Genomic DNA, 20336 nt, shown 5'->3' with positions numbered 1-20336 from the left:
TCCTTCTCCCAACCCCCCTGGGTCCTGCCCAAATTGATTCCAGCATTTTCCCATCCACCTTCCATTTCCCCTCCCAGTGGAGCAGAAACCAGGTTTCTTCCAAGTGCTTTGCTAGGGAAAGGTTTGGGCATCCTAATGAGGGCAGGTTTCCCCTCCAGCTGATATTGCTCTGGGAAGAGAGTTTTGACACATTCCAGAATTTTACCCAAAGAAAAGGGAGAGGGGGGAAGGAAAGACCATTTTGCCAATGAAGAGAATGCCTGGAAATATTAAAACAGTTCCGAGATGTCTCATCAACTCTTCTCGACTGAGGTGACGTCACCCACCAGCTACCCAACAACATCAACCCTTTCTGAGTCCACGACGCACAGATTTTCCCCGTGTCCTTTGGAAAGTAGGTTTGTGGGGCAGTCAATAGCATCTGCCAAAGGGCATCGGGGATTGTGCCCAAGTCCCCTTTTTATCTTTCGGACTTCACCTTGTACTTCAGGGTGAGGTAAGCCATGAGCCTGAGGATGACGAAAAAAATCCCTAGGACGATGAAGTCAAGGTAGAGCTTAGCTTCCTCCACGTCCAATTCCTGGAGTATCTTTATCGGGTCCTTGAAAGGACAATCGGGCACCTTACATTCCAATTCTTCCCGCTCCAAGGAGTAGATGGTGAGGATCACACCTTCAAAGCCGTACCTGTATGCCAAGATACAAAACAGTGTTGTAAATCTAACACCAATGCATATTCAGAGATCCCTGAACTTTTAGGCTACTTCCAAATGAAAGCTAAAAAAACCTGGGGTGTTTACAGGGTTGTATTCACTGCTTGTCCTACTCAGAGCAGACCGACTGAAGTTTATGGGCACTGCTAACTTAGCTTCATTAATTTCAATGGGTCTACTCTGAGCAGGACTAAGCTGAATGCAACCTGAAGATACTCCCATGACTTGCAAAAGTTGAGAATGTTGAGAACATATTTTTACACCCCTTTTTTCAAGAACTGCTGGTTGTAGCCAACCAAATCCTACTCAGAGTAGACCCATTAAAACGAATAAGCCTAAATTAGCACTAACTTCAGGGGATCTACTCTGAGTAGGACTAGCATTGCTAGGACCCCATGAGTCTTGCGTGACCTGGTGCGTTAACGTTGCTCAAGAAACCTGGAAGGTATTTCATATGTTTCAGGAATTTCTAATGGTTTGTTGCTGTTGTTTTGCTAGTTTGTTAATCTGGATTAAAATATACTATTTTGAAATGCGTTTGATATTTTGACCTGGTTCATATGATATGACATAGTAAGGCAAACCATGATTTCCTGTTAATGCTCAAATGTGCCCTCCTTTGCTCCTCCCCAGTCCTTTTCACTGCCACACCAGGCTGAAATAAAAACAAGGTTTTTGTATTTCCTTCATAGCTTCATAGCCAAGAACAGCATGTTTCTTTGATAAAGTTTATGTCTGGTTGTAACAAAAAACAACAACCCCTCGAGGTGGTTTACAAAAAGAACACCGAAATTATCATTCTCTAACACTTAAAAGCAACAACTGAAAACCCGCAAAAATTAACTAAAGCCCAAGATCAGCTAAAAAGCAAATTAAAACGCATGCCAACACTCTACATGTCTGAATAGGCTTGCCCAAACAAAAATGTTTTTGGCAGGAGACAATAACAGTACAGTGAAGGCACCTGCCTGGTGTCAATAAGCAGGTTTGAGGCTGCCACACTGAAAGAATGATTTCTTATAAATGTGGAACGAGTATTATGCAGCACCTATAACATTGCCAGTTCTGCAGATCCTGGTCCCAAGCTTTCAGGAGCTTTATATACCAAGAGTAACACCTTGAACTTGGCCCGGTAGCGAATGGGCAACTGGTACAAGTATCTGAACAGACGTTTCCCTCCCGTCAACAACCCTGGTGCAGCATTCTGCACTAGCTGGATTTTCCAGGTCATGTGCAAGAGATTGAGCCCCGGATTGAGCACATTGCAATAATCCCATCTTGAAGCAACCGATGCAAAAGCTACTGTGCATGGCACACATCCCTGGCCAGATTGCATTGCAGAGCCTTGGAATGCAGCAAGGTGCGCTTATGTGCGCTAGGAGCCCCACCTGACATAAGAGACATACGAACTCCACTGCAGGTAGGTAGGGATGGTCTTGAAACTCACAAAGAAGCCAGAAAAGAGGAGGACGGGGATGGCTGTGACGGGACCCACAAAGGTGGCCACCTGGAAGACAAAGGAGGAAAGAGAGAAAGAGGCACACAGGTTAAGGAGGACTTCCAGACAAGGCCTTTATGCCACCAAATTCAACAGCGTTTTGGTGCAACTGTCTCCATAGTTTTGCACGTGGCTTTGACTATTATTTACACATTTTTGCCAAGCAATTTCTCCCCATTGTTGTTTGTTGTTTTCACTCCTATCGGGGGTTTCATGCACACTTTACCTTAGTATACACATTTTTGCCCACAACGCTTGGCTGTGATTTCTGCATGGGACTAGATGACCCTGGGGTTCCCTTCCAACTCTACAATTCTATGATTATAGGGAGAACTGCATTGCAGGATGGCTGCGTTTCGATTCTCTTATGGTTTCAGAAAGTGTGAATTAAAGAGGTTCACCTTTAAATGAGAATGGAATTGAATTTCTCCCCTATCCCTACAATTGGCACTCATACGTTCCATCTTTTAATCTTAATTCCCACCCCCCAGCCAGATATTCCATGCACTGTTATCTATTCAACAGCAGAGGGCAGTTCTTCATGGAAACTTTCCATGCTGTGTATAATAGTTCCAGCCCCATAACCACTACTTCCTCCCCCCCCCCCCTTTCCCCATTTGGGTAGGGCTGCCATATGGCTGGATTTTCCTGGGATTTCATGTTCAGGAGGGATTTCCGAAAGGAAAAAAGCTCAACAACGTTTGCATTTTCCTAAAAAAAACACTCAACAATTTTGGAGTCCTGGGTTTTACTTTTTGAAATATGGCAACTCTTTGCTGTCTGATGCTAGAGAGAGAGGGAGCCATGTTGCAATGCTCCGTGTGTGTTTATATGTAAAAAAAGTAGATTAGCCAAAACGCTGAGTTGCTGAGGTCTGTCACACACATGATGCGCAAACTCTGCGGATCCCTAAGTGTGCCGGTGTCGGTTGGCATCGATCGCTGTGATGTTCGGGCTGAAGAAAGCTTGTGAAGCTCCCAAACAATCAGCCAGTAGGGAGAGAACATGCCAGTCGGGCATGTGTCTCTGCCAGGGTCCTACTCGAGTGTAGGCTGAACTCCTGACATGAAGAACTTCTTTGTTGGGTCTGAACCTTCCAACATTCAACTTCCTTGGATGGCCATTGTTGGGAACAGGATGCTGCCTGGACAGATCTTGCTTGGATCCAGTGGGCGTAGCCTTTGTCCTCTTACAGGACTTCATCCCTGTGCTGAAAACCCAAAGCACCACCAGCCCCTTTCCTCCCTGGTCTTACTTGTAAGGAGGTGGATGCTGCTCCAATCATGAGCCCCAAGGACTGGGCCACCAGGGCGGTGGAAGTGGCCAGAGCAGAGAAGAGCAGAAATCGGGTGGCTTCTGGAGGCTGGCCCGTCATCCAATACACAATACTGCAGTAAGTAATGGGGCATATTACCTGCAGGGGGCAGCAGGAAGCAGGTTAGAGCTACAGTACTTTGTAAGTTTGGGGTTTCTCTCCCACCCATGAGGGCCGGCCCACCCATGAGGCAGACTAAGGCAGCTGCCTTGGTTGGCAGAATCTTGTGGAGCAGTGCTTCCACAGGTGCCCCATCTGCCCCTTCTGGTGAGATTTTGCAGGACTCTTGCGAGATCTCACCGGAAGCCACTGACGTTTGTAACCAAACCATTTAACCCCTGTGTTGCAAACAATAGTCAGTGATATCCAAGGCAACACAATGACCAAATACAATGATACAATGTCAATATACACTCTTTATATAATATGAAATATATGAAATCACATAAACAGAAAACTAATGAATCTCTGAAAGTCACAAAATATGCACTCTTAATGGATTGTCTTGAAAATATAAAACCATATAAGACTTATGTTTATTTGGTTTTATATTTTCAAGAGAATCCATTAAGAGTGCATATTAGGTGATGTTTGTAAGGTGGGCAGTGGGGTGGGCAGCTTGTTGTTTCACCTTGGGTTAGCCACCCCTGGTGTAAATGGCAGCTAGCTGGGGGAGGCAAAAGTCACTGGGAGCAGAAACAGGCACAGTCTAGAATCCCCTGTGGGAGGGAGCTGAACCCGTTGAACTTCTGTCTGCCACGCAGCAATTAGACTCTGGGTGGTGGGAGATGGAGTCCAGCAACCTACAAGTTCCCCATTCATGGGTTAAAAGCACAGAGCTTCTGTTGGGGGCAGGAAATGTGGCGTCCCTGGTCGGGAACACGGGCAATGGAGAATGACCTGAGTACAGAAGATGCTTACCTGAAAAGGAATATCCGCCATCGTTTTAGCTAGAAAATAAGCCTTCAGACTGTACCAGTAGTTCAGATGCTCTCTCAGAAACACAGACATCTCTAGCGGGACTGGAGGGACAAGGAGACAGAGCGGAGCACAGCGTCACAATTGTGGGTTCAGTGTACTTCCCTACAGGAGGCCCCGGCTCCAGTGCCTGGGCAGCTCAGCTGCTAGGCTTGGAAAATAGCTATCTCCCTGAGAACCTGGTGGTCTTGACCCAGGCACCTGGGGATGTGCCCATGGCATAAGCAGCTGTCCCTCCAAACCGCCAGCCCAAGAAGGGAGCCTGTTTCTGGGCCAGAGCAGGGCTGGGGAAGAGGATCTGGCTGGGCTGTCAACCACCACGACAATAGGTGGCTTCACTTCAAAGCAAGGAATTGGGAGCACATTGAAAGACCTACTTCTTTCCTTTCTTCCTTTACAGCCTGGCATGGGCTGAAGTGGACTGCAGGGGAAGATCTCTTCCAAAAGCGGAGCCTGTGGGTGGGTGGGTGGGGGCGCTTGTGAACCCAACTCTGGCAGGGATGGGCTCCACTCAGGAGCTTCCAAGTGGAGCTACTCTTGGTAGAGCTTGGAGCTGATGCCAAACTTAAAAACCCCACTTGCTGAGGAAGAATCAAGAGTGTGCTTTAAGGCTTCTGATGGTTCCTTTGCAGCTGTGCCTCTACCTGCTCCACATCTGACATTATATATGATGTGAGGTTTGGGGCACATCAGTGTGGTTTGGGGGAAACTGCCTCACAGACCAAAGTGGGAACCCTGTCAGGCTGTATTAGACCCATGGGCTGGAGGTTCCCCAACTCTGAGCAAGAGGGAGTTACCGTATTTTTTGCTCTATAAGACTCACTTTTTCCCTCCTAAAAAGTAAGAGGAAATGTGTGTGCGTCTTATGGAGCGAATGCAGGCTGCGCAGCTATCCCAGAAGCCAGAACAGCAAGAGGGATTGCTACTTCCACTGTGCAGCGATCCCTCTTGCCAGTGGCGTAGCGTGGGTTGTCAGCACCCGGGGCAAGGCAAATAATTTGCGCCCCCTAACCCGTGGATTTGCGCCCCCTAACCCGTGATTTGCGCCCCCTAACCCTAACCCCCAGATGTTGTGCCTGGTGCGGCCAGCCCCCCCTGCACCCCCCACGCTACGCCACTGCCTCTTGCTGTTCTGGCTTCTGAGATTCAGAATATTTTTTTTCTTGTTTTCCTCCTCCAAAAACTAGGTGCGTCTTGTGGTCTGGTGCGTCTTATAGAGCAAAAAATACAGTAGTTCTACAACAGCTGCTGACATTGGGGAAGGGATGTTGCTCAGTGGGAGAGCATGTGGTGCCAGACAGTGTGAATTAGACAGACCAACAGTCTGGCTCTCTAGTTTCTCTGCTTCTTAAGCCAGGAGTTTGGAAGCCACAGCAGAGGACGAGCTGTCAAGGAGGACTTGGGAGCTCCAGCCCTCCCCACACCCGTCTAAATCTGACCACCGCAATGCCATCATGTTGGGTATCCCTTCTCTTCCATCTGGGGACAGAGCGCTTACAAGTGAGGACCGTGGGCATCAGGGCAGCGAACATGAGGAAGAGCATGGAGAAGAAGAGGAAGCCGGTGTTGTTGAAGACCTTGGCGGCGTCATTGCCAATGTGCAGGTAGAGCAGTCCAATCAGCACACCGATGCAGATGTGAGACATGAACCGCAGGTGGGTTAGCACCTGTGTGCAAAGGGAGATGCGGCAAGTTTAGCACGACTGACCTCACCCTTCGTGCAAAGCCTATATAAACACCTGCAAGGTGCTTCACCATCTTAAAGCCATAATAATAATAATAATAATAATAATAATAATAATAATAATAATTTATTTGTACCCCGCCCATCTGGCTGGGTTTCCCCCGCCACTCTGGGCAGCTTCCAACAGAGATTAAAAATACATTAAAACATCAATCATTAAAAACTTCCCTAAACAGGGCTGCCTTCAGATGTCTTCTAAATGTCAGGTAGCTGTTTATCTCCTTAACATCTGATGGGAGGGTGTTCCACAGGGTGGGCACCACTACCAAGAAGGCCCTCTGCCTGGTTCCCTGTAACTTGGCTTCTCACGGTGAGGGAACCACCAGAAGGCCCTCGGCGCTGGACCTCAGTGTACAGGCAGAATGATGGGGGTGGAGATGCTCCTTCAGGTATACTTCAGCCATGCTTGTCACTCCTTTTCCCATTTCACAGATGGATCACTGAGGCTGACTGATAGCAAGGTGGCCACACAAGAAGTCCATAGCACTGGCAGGACTTGAGGCCAAGGTGCTCATGATCAAACCATGACTTGGCTTCGCTGCTGGACTTGGAGTGAGGCCCCTTCGTTTCCCAGCTGTTGTTGCCCCCTATCAGCACACATTGATGGGGGGAAAGAAGGAAGCAGAAAACTGGAGGGCAGTAGCAGGACACTTCCTTCTGCTCCTGATTGGCCAGAGGTAGTCACATGACAACCTCTCACCTGCCTATAAATACTACCTGGGTTGTCCTCTCCTCTTCAGTCTGAGCCACCAGAAGACTCCTGACCACTGTCTGTCGCACATCATTCCTGCTGAACCAGCTTCAGATTGCCTTGCCTGTTGCCCAGATTCCGTAGGACAGAACTGAAATACCCCATTTTTGTAGCAAAATATCCTGTATCACTCAAGTAAGGGGTAAGGAGAGCTTGGTATGTACATCATGAGTAGAGGTGGGGGAAAGAGTGCAACTCAACTGTTGCCTCTTTGAACTCTGTATTTCATCTTTGATCTGGTCCTCAGCTTTAAACTTAGTTCCTTGATTCTGCATTAAGGCTAGGTACATGCCATCCTTTTAAAGGGCATTCAAAGCACATTCTTTCCCTCAAAGAATTATGGGAATTATTTTTGCTTCCTATGTTTTAACGGGACATAATAAGGATATAAAGTTTAAGGACTTAACTTCACATTTGCTAATTGCTGCTAGACAAACCATGGTGGGGGAAAAAAACAGATAACCTGAACTTACAGCATGATATAGAACGATTTGTGCTTTGGCAATAATTCCATGTAGAACCCAGTTTATGCAAGGAAAAGAAAAACCGCAATCTTATTATGCCACCTGGCAGAACTGAATTACATACGCATCCAGGAAATACTCACAAAAATACGCAACCACTGCAGTTATGAACATTTGGCAACATTAATATATGTAACATGAACTCAGGAACTTTTTATTCTTTGAGGAGGTTGCAATGTGCCTTGCACCAGTCATTGCCCCCCTTTCCCCTGTGTTTTAATATTGTATTGTTTTTCTTTTGAATAAATAAATCTTTAAAAAAATAATTTCAAGCACTGTAGTTTTGTGGGATGTAAAACACAGGAGCAGTCAATTACAGCATTCCTAGAGTGTACATGTTAAGACATGGGGAGGGATGTCTGTCCAGCCAGCAGGTAAACTTCCTGGGACAGACTTTCTCCGCATGTGACCAGAGGTGGGTGTGGCCTCACCTGTGCAGGTAATGATAAAAGCACAGGGCAGGGCAGGGCAGCCATCTCTCTCTTGCCTCTTGTCTCTCTGTCATCTTCCTTCGAAGAAGCAACATCTGCTAAAGATGCCCTCTTGGCTCCCAACCAAGAGAGGAGAAAGGGACTATCTTCCTATAAGATAGATTCTAAATGTATATTACCTTATTAAGCCTGTCTGCCTTCTGGGATCCTACTGTGAACAGAACGTGAGTAAACTCTTTTTATACTTGTATTTTAAGAGGGAACAAAGGGAAAGTACCAGAGTGATTGTTATAGAGGTTCTAGCGAACCTGAGCACACGTTACCGTTGCGAACTTAAAAAGGGGACTGTTTTACTCTGCTGATATTTTGGGAACTTGTTAGCACAAGTTGGATAAGGATATAATCTCACAATATATCCTCTCCTGCATCCCTAAACATTCCCACAAGTTTGTTAAGGGTTGCTGGGAATTGTAAGTCTGCGGGGTGTGTGTGTGTTAAACTACAGCTCCCAGAATTCTTTGTGTTTTGAATGTGCTTCAAAGATATAGGGTATACACAGCCTTAAGTCTGTGATTCCGGCCCTCTTGGTGAGATCTGTCTTGACTTTGGGGGCTATAGCTCAGTGGTAGAGCAGGTGTCCTGCATGCAGAAGGACCCGGGTTCAAAACAAACCATCTCCTCATTGCTCTGATTCTGGAGTACCTAAAATAATGCATCTGTTCCATGTGCAGAGTGCCTCTCTTATCACAGAGAGATCCCAAAAACCTGGGAAGGTCTCTCCGCTCCCAGCACATAACTCTTAAAACAACAACACCCCAAAACAAGCCACATCGTCCACCACATACAACATGTCCCACCCCACATCCCTCCTCCTCCCACAACTCAAGCTCCTCCCTCTCTCAGCTTGCCCCTCCTCCAAGCCTCACCGTGTCTCTCATAATAGACAGGAACGTCCTCTTGAAGAGGATGCAGAATTGGGTCATGGTGCTGGTGGCAAAAGTATGGCTCTCGATGTGGTCCAAATCCTGAGAGTGACACAGGGCCAAAAAAAGAAAAAGGGGGTGGGGTGGGGAAAAGGAGGTTAGTGGAACTGTCGTGATAAGTGATATACTTATTATTATTATTATTATTATCTGAGTGTCAGAGGTGAACACCCATCCTGCACTAGGAACCAGATTTTTAGTGTTGCAGCTCCAGCTCTCTGGAAGCAGTTGCCAGACCATATCAAAAAGGTGCCTACTATCATGATGTCTTAGGTGCTTACTGAATTTTTTATATTTTTAATTTTTGCTTAGGATGGCTTGCCCAGTCATTTATGTACGATCCAATTTACATTCGAGGAAATTGCCTGGCGGTTTTTAAAGTTTGCACAGGTGGTTTTATTGTTTCCAAGTTTGTGTTTCCGTGTTTTGTCCTGTTTTTAGCCATGCACACTGCTTCAATGGCTTAATGCTTTGAAGCAATCCATAAATTAGTTTACTAAATAAAATAAATAAATAAATAAATAGGAAAGTAAATAAGTAAATAATTAAGTAAGTAAGTAAGTAAGTAAATATTACTAATGGCAAATTCGATTCTCTGTAGATTTTATTGTTATTGTTATTTCGGCTACCTGCCCTTCACCAGCATGTGTATTGCTGCTAATGATGGTGCTCTGATGTGGAGAGAGGAATGGGAAAAATAGTCCCTAGGGCTGAGTGTATACATTGGGATTCTTGAGTCATAAAACAAGCAGCCAGAGCCAACCCCTTTCCCCGCCCTGCCCCAGCTTACTGCCACGCAGTGTCCTGGGCAAGAGGAATCTGCTTTGGTCGGACTGCTCTTCTTCTCCTCCATGGCGCAGAGCCCATTCTGGACCGCTTGGAACAGTAGTGGGTTTAGGTCGCCGTATTCTCCCGAGGCAACTTCGATAACTGCAAACGAGAAAGCAGCGGCTTTCAGACAACCTTGTTTATCGAGCAATTTATCCTGATCTGTTTGCACAACCTTTGCAGGGAAGTCAGGCAACTGTTGGCTATTTGCTAAGCAATCGTTCCGAATGGCTTGCAGGGAATTTATACGCTGTTGTGTGAAGCGAGGCTTATCACTTTCCGGTTCATTTTGCGCATCACTTTCCTTACTGCAAGAAGTCAGATTCTGGGTGGAGGGAGGAAAGGAGGTCAGAGAGGGGTGTGTGTGAAGCCAGCCTGCTGCACAAAGGTAAAATGAATGCTCATTGCTACACCCACATTTGCCTCTGGAACTTCCTACCACTGGCTTGCGGCCTTCAGAAGAAAATGCAGCCCTCGGGCTCCATGAATTTGTCCGTTTAATTTTTTTAAAGCCATCACTTACTGAAATCAGCTGGGTTGTGGTAGGTGGGGCAATGCAAGCCCAGCCCTTTCAGGTATGGGATGAGGTTGGGGACTGCTCCTTTGAAGATGCACTGACCTTGGCTCAGGATATAAAGCTGGAAGAAAGAGAGAGAGAAAGAAGAAAAGAAAAACACTTATGAGGATTAACATATTGGGACGGCGCTATCATTGAGCAGAGTGAGGCGGCCACCTCAGACAGCTGAGTGTCATGAAAGGGCAGCAAATACCGTATTTTTTGCTCTATAAGACGCACCAGACCACAAGACGCACCTACTTTTTGGAGGAGGAAAACAAGAAAAAAAATATTCTGAATCTCAGAAGCCAGAACAGCAAGAGGGATCGTTGCGCAGTGAAAGCAGCAATCCCTCTTGCTGTTCTGTCTTCTGGGATAGCTGTGCAGCCTGCATTCGCTCCATAAGACACACACACATTTCCCCTTACTTTTTAAGAGGGGAAAAGTGAGTCTTATAGAGCAAAAAATACAATAGTTAATTCTTTAATTTATTCTTCTTGCCTTTTTACTCCCAGGGAGAAGCGCTTGTGGGATGTTTGGGATCACATGCCAAAACGGCTTGGCTGGCCTTGGGTTATGCGCATCTCGAGATGTGGTGTCGGGTGCGCCGTTTGCCGTTCTGACTCACACATCTGGCAAGGCTGTGCATATGCCACAATTCAGAGAAAGCGAAATGTGGTAGCAACTTCCTGAACGCCTCAGCTTTCTTTCTTTGTCGTCAACCAGGCGTCTAGCCCTTTTGGCTGAGGATATACCCCTGAAATCTAGAAGCCAGTCAGAAGCGGCTCAATGAGATATTCCAGGGTTGGGGACAGAGTAACAGTGTCCTCATCTATCCCTCCTGTGACTTGGCAAAAAACAATGCAAAACTGCAGAACAAATCCTGCAACTTTTGGGAAATTATGCTCGACTTGCATCATTTTCCGCAGGGCACACAAATTCCCTTTCTCCCTGGCACCGAATTTTGCTTGGCTGTGCACAGAATTCTGTTCTTTTTAGACTGCATTGCCCTGACTGACGGGGGCACAGAGGATAAAAAAACAAACAAAATGGAGACAGCTTTGGTGAGAGGATGGACAGGCCGCAAAGGATCCTAAAGCCTGCCTCTCCAATCAGGAACAGTGCAGTACAGCATGGGCTCTGAGACCCCCTGCACACACCCCTGAGCCACAATGGCACCAGTAGCGCCACACCAGGTTGCAATCTGGATCCTGCTGAATTTACTGAGCCACAGCAATATCCCAGTTCAGAGGCAGATGGTGCACAGAGACCCTCACCTTATCAAACTTTTCAAAGAGCTTCGCGCTGGGCTGGTGGATGGTGCAGATGATGGTGCGACCGCCCTGGGCCAGCGATTTCAACAGCGAGACCACCTGGAAGCAGGAGGAACTATCCAGTCCGCTGCAGAGCCAGGGAAAGAGAGAAAATGCTGGAGTGAATGACGGCATAAGGAGGAGAATGGAGAGTAGTCTGGTTTGCACGACACAGTAAGCCAAACTATGGTTTACCAGCTGTATGCAAACAAATCATGGCACCTGTGAAGGCTTCAAATGGGGACTCTGGGCAGATGCCCCAAACCCTGAGCTTTCATTTTTTAAAAAGAAAATAAGTCTCCAGCCCTCCTGGAAAGAAAGGTGTGTGTGTGTTTGTTTGTGTGTGTGTGTGTGTGTGTGTGTGTGTGTGTGTGTAGAAATGTGCAGGTACCTTCTGAGTGGTTTCTGTTAAAGAAGAGTTTGGATTTGATATCCCGCTTTATCATTACCCGAAGGAGTCTCAAAGCAGCTAACATTCTCCTTTCCCTTCCACCCCCACAACAAACACTCTGTGAGGTGAGTGGGGCTGGGAGACTTCAGAGAAGTGTGAGTAGCCCAAGGTCACCCAGCAGCTGCATGTAGAGGAGCGGGGAAGCGAACCCGGTTCACCAGATTACGAGTCTATTGCTCTTAACTACTACACCACACTGGCTCTACACCACACTGAGAGTGGTGTGTCTACCCTGTGTGTTTTCCCTGGTACTGAGGAATGCTCCCTGTTGTTATTAGAAGGCAACAGCATCAGTATGTGTGTTTTCTCTCCATGATTGGTACCAGCATGGCATAGCTGAAGTTGTTTTTTGGGGGACAGTACCCCTTATTCCCCTCGCAGAGCTACAATTGGTTTAACAATCAATCCCTCTTCACGGGTAACTCTGGGAATTGGAGCCTTGGGGAAGGAGTCGGGGGTCTCCTAACAACTCTCAGCACCCGTAACAAACTACAGCCCCCAGAATTCTCCCAGAATTCTTTCCCCCCCAAAAAAATATTTATTAGGTTTTACACAATTATAACAAATATCACATAACAGAATAACAAACAAAAACAAAAGACAAAAAAGTACATCAAAGAAGAAAACAATAAGCAGATAAACAATAAAAACAAACTTAATTCTTTAAAAATCCAACCTTATAAACATATTAATAGAATTCTTTGGGGGAAGAAGCCATGGCTATTTAAAGGGGCACTGCACTGCTTTAGATGTATGGTGTGAATGCGGCCTAAGGAGAAGGAAGCAGACAGAAATGGTTGAAAGTAAGAAGGCAGGTGGGCTTGGAGGAATCAAGACCGAGATTGGGGCCCGAGTGCCATAATGGGCTAGCCTCCATTTGCCCCATCATGGGCTGTTCTTTGGGTGGCGATTTCTGTCTCCCTCCCTCCCTCCCCGCCTTCTGGGCTGCGGGGCACCTAGACTTCATCCCCAGGTTCCAGCCTTAAATGCACCATTGCTTACCCAGTGGGGAGCCTCCTCCTATCATTGCCTCCTGCCCTCTCCCCCAGAATTGACACCGAGGCTGAATGAGGCCCATGGAATCTCTGAAACATCCACTGGATGCTAACTGAGTCCTGCTGCCTTTCCTCAGGTGAGGTTGAAGGGATAGGGAAACCTGGAAACACCTTGGCATCTTACCTGGTGGGTTCGTCAAAAAACATGACCGGGGGATTGTTGACCAGCTCCAGGGCGATGGCAAGGCGCTTGCGCTGCCCTCCGGACAGGGACATCGTGCGGGTGTAAGAACATTCCAGAAGACTCAGAGCTGTCAAGATCTCGTCCACCTGGACCCCACGGAGGGAGTGAGGGGGAAATGGACAGGTTTAGTTGCCATAGGTAGCCCAAAATGTGGGCTCTTGCCAACATTACTTGATGAGGCCCAGCGTGGGGGGGAATCACACACAATTCTTGGTTTTCAAATGTAGGAAATGAGCAAACTCACCAGCTCCTTCTTGACTTCCTGCTTCTCGTTCAACTTCAGGTTGGCAGAAACCTGAGGAGGGAAGTGAAAATGTTCTACTTAGGAAGTGATCTGAGCAGGTTGATGCGCACCCAGCAGCCTAATGAAGTCTAGTTTGCTGGGGTTCCTGCAAATGGTCGTTGGCATGAGTAAAAACAGGTTGTTTGATGTCAGGTGATTGAAAAACCGGTGTCCCTGTCCACCTGTGGATGTGAGGGGGGGAGGAATCCCTTCTACCACCACCCCTGGAGTTTTACATGCTCAAAGGAGAGCAGCTAGCTTCAGGATAGCCCAGGTCAGGGCCGGATTTAGGTTTGATGAGGTCCTACACTACTGAAGGTAATGGGACCCTTTATATGTCCAGCTGTCCTTTGTCAACAACAAATTGTTGCTGTTTTTTGTGTTGAATATATGCTATATGGTAATTTATGGACCTAATAGGTATCTAAAGCCATTTGCACATGCAGAATGTTGCACCCTATATATAGAAATGAGAAAACCAGTGATATTTCAGGGAGCAGGCTAGCAGGAGGGGCCCATGACTTACATCATAGGAGCCTACACAACACAAAACATTGTTGCTGTATGTAGGTTTTATTTCATTTGTTTTTTATATTTTGGAAATGTACATCCAGGGTTTTTTTTTCCTTAATATTTTTTTGGGGGGGGGCCAAGAGAGTGGGGCCCTAAGCTATAGCTTGTTTAGCTTATACGTAAATCCGGCATTGGGTCAGGTTTAAATAAATGAGAACTGCCATAACTGCACCAGAGACATTAGAGCTGAGCTACACAAGGAATCAAAACCACATGGTGTTTTCCTGAATTGTGGAAGCATCATATCTTTCAGGGATTCTCCCATATGAAGTAAATAAAAAAAGACCATCTCCCCACACTGAAAGTGGACGGTTCTAAACAGGCTTTCTCCATGACACAAGAGATGGCCGAACCAGTTTCCAACCCCTGTCAGTCTTGTATGTGTTTATTCATAAGTTTATTCCGTATTAATTTGCATATTAAAAATTTTTTGGGATGAAAATTCATTTCTAAATAAGTATTTTGACTGCAAGAGATACATTTAGAAACATAAAGAAGGCATTTATAAGACGTATTTCTTGTTTTCCTTCAAGAACTGTATCACTTTTTTTAAAAAAAAAGCAAAACCTGAAGTATAATGGCATTCTGATCTGTAGCTTACCCCAGGAGAAGCACATTAGGCGACTTTGCTTTGAAATTCACAGAAATCAAATTCCTGACAGAGGCACGGACAGTGACTGTTTGTTTAAATATGGGGCAAAACACTTACACATTCCACCACAGAACCATGTCCCCGTTTACAAAATACAATGCTTAAAAACAATAAAACTGCAGCCCTCTGCAGTTTGAGGAGGAATGAATCAGGAGGTGGTGTACCAATAGGATCCTGACAATAATCTTCTCTCAGGCTATAAGCTCCATAATGTGGAATCCATGAGGTGAAGTGGGTTGGGAAGAGAGCCTTTGCTGTTGCCACCAGGGCGTGATTCTCTTCCATCTTGACCTCTGCGCATCTCTGGAAGTCCAGATTCCTCCTAGGTTTCTCCTGGCACAACCCCCCCCCACTATCACCCAAATGTTTCCAGGCCCCGTTTCTCCCCTGCTCACCATCATAGCCTCGCGCACGGTGAGATGCGGCAAGAGCATGTCGTCCTGCATGATGTAGCAAGACATCTTCCGGAAGGTGCGCAGCTCCCTCTGCCGCCCATTCACAAGGATCTGCCCCTTCATGCCCGTCTCCCTGTAAACGACAACAGTGACCTGGGATGTTGGGAGTTGTGCTTTGGCAACATCTGGAAAGCCAGAGGCTCACCGCCACTTGAGCTATGTCCATGGAGCTGGAGAACCTGCAATGATCTCAGCGTTCCCAGCTTGGAGTAAGGGAGAAGTCAAGGGTTGGGATAGATCTAGATGGGCTTTCCCCTGGCATTCTCTCTTGAGAGCTGGCACCAACAGTCAACGTGGTTGGGCATTTGCCAATGACCCACACTCAAATAGGGGCCACACTGACAAGACCCACTACAGTGAAGATGTGCGGGGTCAGTGCTGGAGGAGGTCCGTTAAGGGTAAATTGGCCAGGGTCCTTTAAAACGTGGAGCCGTCGCCCACTCCAGTCACCCCAAACTATTGGCTACGCTGGCTGAGGATCCGCCTACTGGTCAAATTTGGCCCATGACGGGCAGGTCAGATATAGGAAAAATAGTCCCCTACCCTGTTCTGGAAAAGATGATCCGTGTTCATCTCGTGACATAAGACATCATGTGATATATGCTCATTACAGGACATAAATCTGACAATGCAACAACAGTGAAACCAGGAGCTGTAAAGATCCCAATCCTTTCAGGTAAAAACATGCCTCTCTCTGAGGAAAGGGCATTGGCTCACCGGTAACCAGCCAGGAGGTTCATGAGGGTTGATTTCCCAGCTCCGGAAGGGCCCATGATCCCGATAAGCTCGCGGCGGCAAAACTTCCCAGACAGACATTTCAGCAGCGTCTTGTATCCTGGAAAAGAGGGAGGAAGGTGGGCAAGTTGTGAGGGCTGCCCCAGAAGTCAGAGAGCAGGAGTGAGGGAGCTGAGGGCCACCCAGTGCTGTGGGACTCCATCTCCCCCCAAGCTCCAGCCAACACGAAGGGAGCTGGTGTCCAACAACATGCAGGGAAGACCTCAAGTTCCCCACCCATGTCTGAGAGACAGTGGAGGACACACTTGTTAGCATTTGGCGCATAATTTGGGATTGAGCAAGTTATGTGGCCTCAGACCTCCTTTATTACACAATACCGAGTGACATCATTACAGTAGTATCTCTGGTTGCGAACGGGATCCGTTCTGGAGGCCCATTCGCAACATGAAAGGAAGGCAACCTGCAGCGGCGTGTCTGCGCACACACGGGTTGCAATTCGCCACTTCTGCGCATGCGCGAGTGGCGAAACCCAGAAGTAACCCTTTCTGTTAGTTCCGGGTCACCACGGGACTCAACCTGAATAAACATAACATGAAGCAAACGTAACATGAGGTATAACTGTACACTCCATGGATGGGACTCGTGTGGTGCTGTGGTCTAAACCACAGAAGGTCAGCAGTTCAAATCCCCACGACGGGGTGAGCTCCCATTGCTCTGTCCCAGCTACAGCCAACCTGGCAGTTCGAAAGCACACCAGTGCAAGTAGATAGTTACCGCCGTGATCTGCATTTAATCCTCACAACAACTTTGTGAGGTAGGTTAGATTAAGAATGGTGGTGACTGGTTGCCCAGTGAGCTTTTTGGCCGAGTGGGAATTTGAACCCTAGTTTCCCAGGTCCTCATGTGACATTCTAACCACTGCACTCACAATGGCTAAGCCTGGTTGCTAAGAGTGAGCCTCGAGAAAGTGTGAGGCAGCGATAAGTAGGAATACCTTTTAAGCTTCCAATTTCCTGCTCAAACTAATGACTAGCAGAAACCATGCCCCAGTCACCACCTCATCCCAGCTCTGCATAAATGAAGACGTACAATGACATTCTTTGCCAGCGCTATTGAGAAGGAGTTTAAAAAGAGGGAGGGAGCGAGATCTATGTCGCGAGGATCAGCGTCTGCCTCCAGCTTTGTCTGTTCTTGCCAAATTTGCTCATCATTCTTGACTCCTGCAACCCTTCGCCCCACTAATTTCCTGGTATGTGCTTTATCGGAAGAGGGACAGGCCATGCACAGATCCCATCAACCAAATAGTTGCCTCCCTGTCAGCAGATGGGACAAGAAGCAGAATCTATTGGGAAAGCAAGCTGGAGGGAACCACAAGGCATTTTGGGAAAGGGGTGGGGGGTGAGGCAGAGTTTTCAAAAGTTCGGAGTTCAGAAGGCGTGTGTGTTGGGGCAAGTCTGTGAGAACTCGGGGCCGTCCAAAGAAGCTGAATGTGGGAAGATTTAGGACAGATAAAAAAAAGGACTTCTTCACACAGCACGGAGTTAAGCTACAGAACTCCCTTACCCACAGGAGGCAGCGATTAGGGCCAGGCAATATCTGGTTTTCAACATCACAATATATCACCAGCTAACATTGCGATATACCGTATTTTTCGCCCCATAGGGCGCACCGGCCCATAGGGCGCACCTAGTTTTTTTGGGGGAAATAAAGAACCCCCCCCCCAGGTGCGGGGCTGGGGCGGGGGAGGCCCGAGCTTCCCCCGACCCCAGCCCCCAGAGCAGGCTGCTATTCGCAAGCCTTGGGAGAGCTGCGCGACTTCGCGCCGGGCTCCCACGGCTTGCGGATAGCTTCCTGAAGCCTGGAGAGGAAGACCCCTCTCGCTCTCCAGGCTTCAGCGAAAGCCTGCATTCACCCCATAGGACACACACACATTTCCCCTTCATTTTTGGAGGGGGAAAAGTGAGTCCTATAGGGCGAAAAATACGGTACTGATATATCGCAACATCTGAAGTAAGGTGGAGCTATGTAGAGGCATTGGCTGGCTTCACGGTTTCCCCCACATTGTGATTTATGCGCAGCACACAAAAATCATGATTCACAATATTTTGCCAGGTCAAAAATTATAAAACCAATATCATGATATGGACTTGAAACTAGTTTTGGACGATATATCGCCCAGCCCTAACACACACCACGATTCGCAATATATTGCCAGGTCAAAAACTATGAAACCAATATCACGGTATGGACTTCAAACCGGTTTGGGATGATATATTGATATATTGATATATCACCCAACCCTAGCAGCGGTTGCCACTAACTTGGATGGCTTTAAAAGAGGATGAGACAAATTCAAGGAGAAGAGGGCTATAGATGGTTTCTAGCCACCATGGCTATGCGCTGCCTTCATGATCAGAGGCAGTTATGCTTCTGAATGCCAGTTGCTGGAAACCACAGGAGAGGGAAATGGTCTTGTGTTCAAATCCTGTTTGCAGTCTTCCCACAGGCATCTGGATAGCCCCTGTGAGAACAGGATGCTGGACTATGTGTTAAGTTGTGGGTGAACATATCAGACGACACAGCAATTCTTCGAACAGCTCTTGTTTATTCACAGGCCAGAACTGAACTGAACTGAAGGGTTCAGTCAGCCTGCTTATATAGAGTCCCAGTACAACATAACTGTAACAATTTTCTAAAACTATCCAATCACTGAACGTCACTTTCGATCCCTTATTTGCATAACTATCTACCGTATCCCCCTGCTGGCCCAGGGTGAGAACTTCAGTACATAACACTAAGATGGGCCACTGGCCAAACCCAGCAGGACTTTCCTTATGTTCTTAGTCCCAAGCAAAGCTCCTTTGCACCACCACCACCAGAATCTTGGGTAGGGGTCATGTCCCTTTCCTCACCCCTCCTCTGTTTTAGTCCCAGTGCTTTTAAGCACCTGCCTAACAGGGATGCAGGAATTCAGCCCATGGTGTCATTCTCCAAACATGATAGGAAGCTGCCTTATACCGAGTCAGGCCTTTGGTTCATCTAGCTTAGTATTGGCTGCACTAACTGGCAGCAGCCTCCAGGGTTTCAGGCAAGGACTTTCCCAGTCCTGCATGGAGATGCTGAGTGTTATGTACTGAAGTTCTTACCCTGGACCAGATGGCGAGGCTCCACCTACACCTCTCTCACAAGCTGCAGGCGTGGAGCTGAACCAAGCCGCTTCAGAGGGTCTGCTGGACTTCCCACAGACTCAGACCACTGCCATGCCTGACATTCCGCCAACTCCACTCACAGAGTTTCCACCCACAGCAGCAGATCCAGGGGACTTGGTTTCAACGCCACCTAGGGTTGCGCTACAGCCTCGGGAAGAATCGGGCAGCCCCCCAGACCTGGGTACCGCTCCCCGGTGGTCTGGCAGAGTTTCCAAACACCCAACTTATTTAAATGACTACGTTGTTGGACATGTAATACTGTCAGTCTAATGGAAGTAGGTGAAATGTAACCGATATGCTTTTGTGTCTAATTGAACCATTACGTGTAGTGCTGTATATAAGGAAACCATTACGATTGTAACTAACGCCTTATCTTGGTGGGAAGGGGTGTTATGTACTGAATTTCTCACCCTGGGCCAGCAGGGAGATACTGTAGATAGTTTTCACTCAGGTCCACATATGCAAATAAGGGATCGAAAGTGACATTCAGTGATTGGATAGTTACAGAAAGTTGTTACTGTTGCATTGTAGTGGAGCTCTATATAAGCAGGCTGGCTGAACCCTTCAGTTCAGTTCTGTTCTGGCCTGTGAATAAACAAGAGCTGTTTGAAGAATCGCTGTGTCGTCTGATATGTTCACCCACAACTTAACACTGAGGATTGAACCCGGGGCTTTCTGCATGAGCAAGTGCTTCAGACCTTTCCACCATTGCATCCTCTCCTTACTCTGAGGAAAGCTTTACCTGTTGAACTGTTGCTGGCAAAGCAGCTGTTGCCTGGAAGCATTCTCAGCACAGGAATTCCTTGGGATTAACGGAGGCTGCATGCACACCACACGCCAAATAAATTTGCATAACTACTACTACTACTATTATTATTATTATTATTATTATTATTATTATTATTGGCACACATGGCTTCCCCAAAGACTTCTGGGAGCTATATAGTTTACCCCTCACAGAGCTACAATTCCTAGCACCCTTAGGCTACCGTTTCCCAGCTCCTTTGCAGAAAACCACTTGCTTTAAATGAACCCTAGCTTTAAAATTAAATTCAAAATTTAAATGTAGTGTGTGTCCACAGCCTAGCTCAGAAGACAAAGGCGTG

General features: G+C 47.1%; 1 protein-coding gene across 3 annotated transcripts in view; it reads right to left on the bottom strand.

Annotated features, from left to right (window-relative positions):
- Positions 1 to 20336, bottom strand: part of ABCG4 (ATP binding cassette subfamily G member 4) — a 40056-nt gene continuing 19720 nt past the window's right edge. Inside the window, exons 3-15 of one of the 3 annotated variants that reach the window (XM_081172561.1) lie at positions 16004 to 16121; positions 15227 to 15359; positions 13568 to 13618; positions 13264 to 13409; positions 11598 to 11721; positions 10288 to 10402; positions 9727 to 9866; positions 8880 to 8978; positions 6002 to 6080; positions 4447 to 4547; positions 3466 to 3624; positions 2101 to 2219; positions 1 to 686 (exon numbers count right to left, since the gene is read on the bottom strand). In XM_081172561.1, the coding sequence (XP_081028687.1) occupies positions 461 to 686; positions 2101 to 2219; positions 3466 to 3624; positions 4447 to 4547; positions 6002 to 6080; positions 8880 to 8978; positions 9727 to 9866; positions 10288 to 10402; positions 11598 to 11721; positions 13264 to 13409; positions 13568 to 13618; positions 15227 to 15359; positions 16004 to 16121 (1610 nt within the window). In that variant the 3' untranslated portion in view covers positions 1 to 460. Of the gene's footprint in view, positions 687 to 2100; positions 2220 to 3465; positions 3625 to 4446; positions 4548 to 6001; positions 6171 to 8879; positions 8979 to 9726; positions 9867 to 10287; positions 10403 to 11597; positions 11722 to 13263; positions 13410 to 13567; positions 13619 to 15226; positions 15360 to 16003; positions 16122 to 20336 lie in introns of all 3 variants that reach the window. The other 2 variants (XM_081172560.1, XM_081172562.1) reach the window with 2 other exon arrangements.

This window comes from Podarcis bocagei, assembly GCF_964188305.1.
Source record: "Podarcis bocagei genome assembly, chromosome: 15".
Lineage (NCBI taxonomy): Eukaryota > Metazoa > Chordata > Lepidosauria > Squamata > Lacertidae > Podarcis > Podarcis bocagei.
Note: the sequence above shows the minus strand (reverse complement) of the source record. Positions and strands in the feature narration are given on the sequence as shown.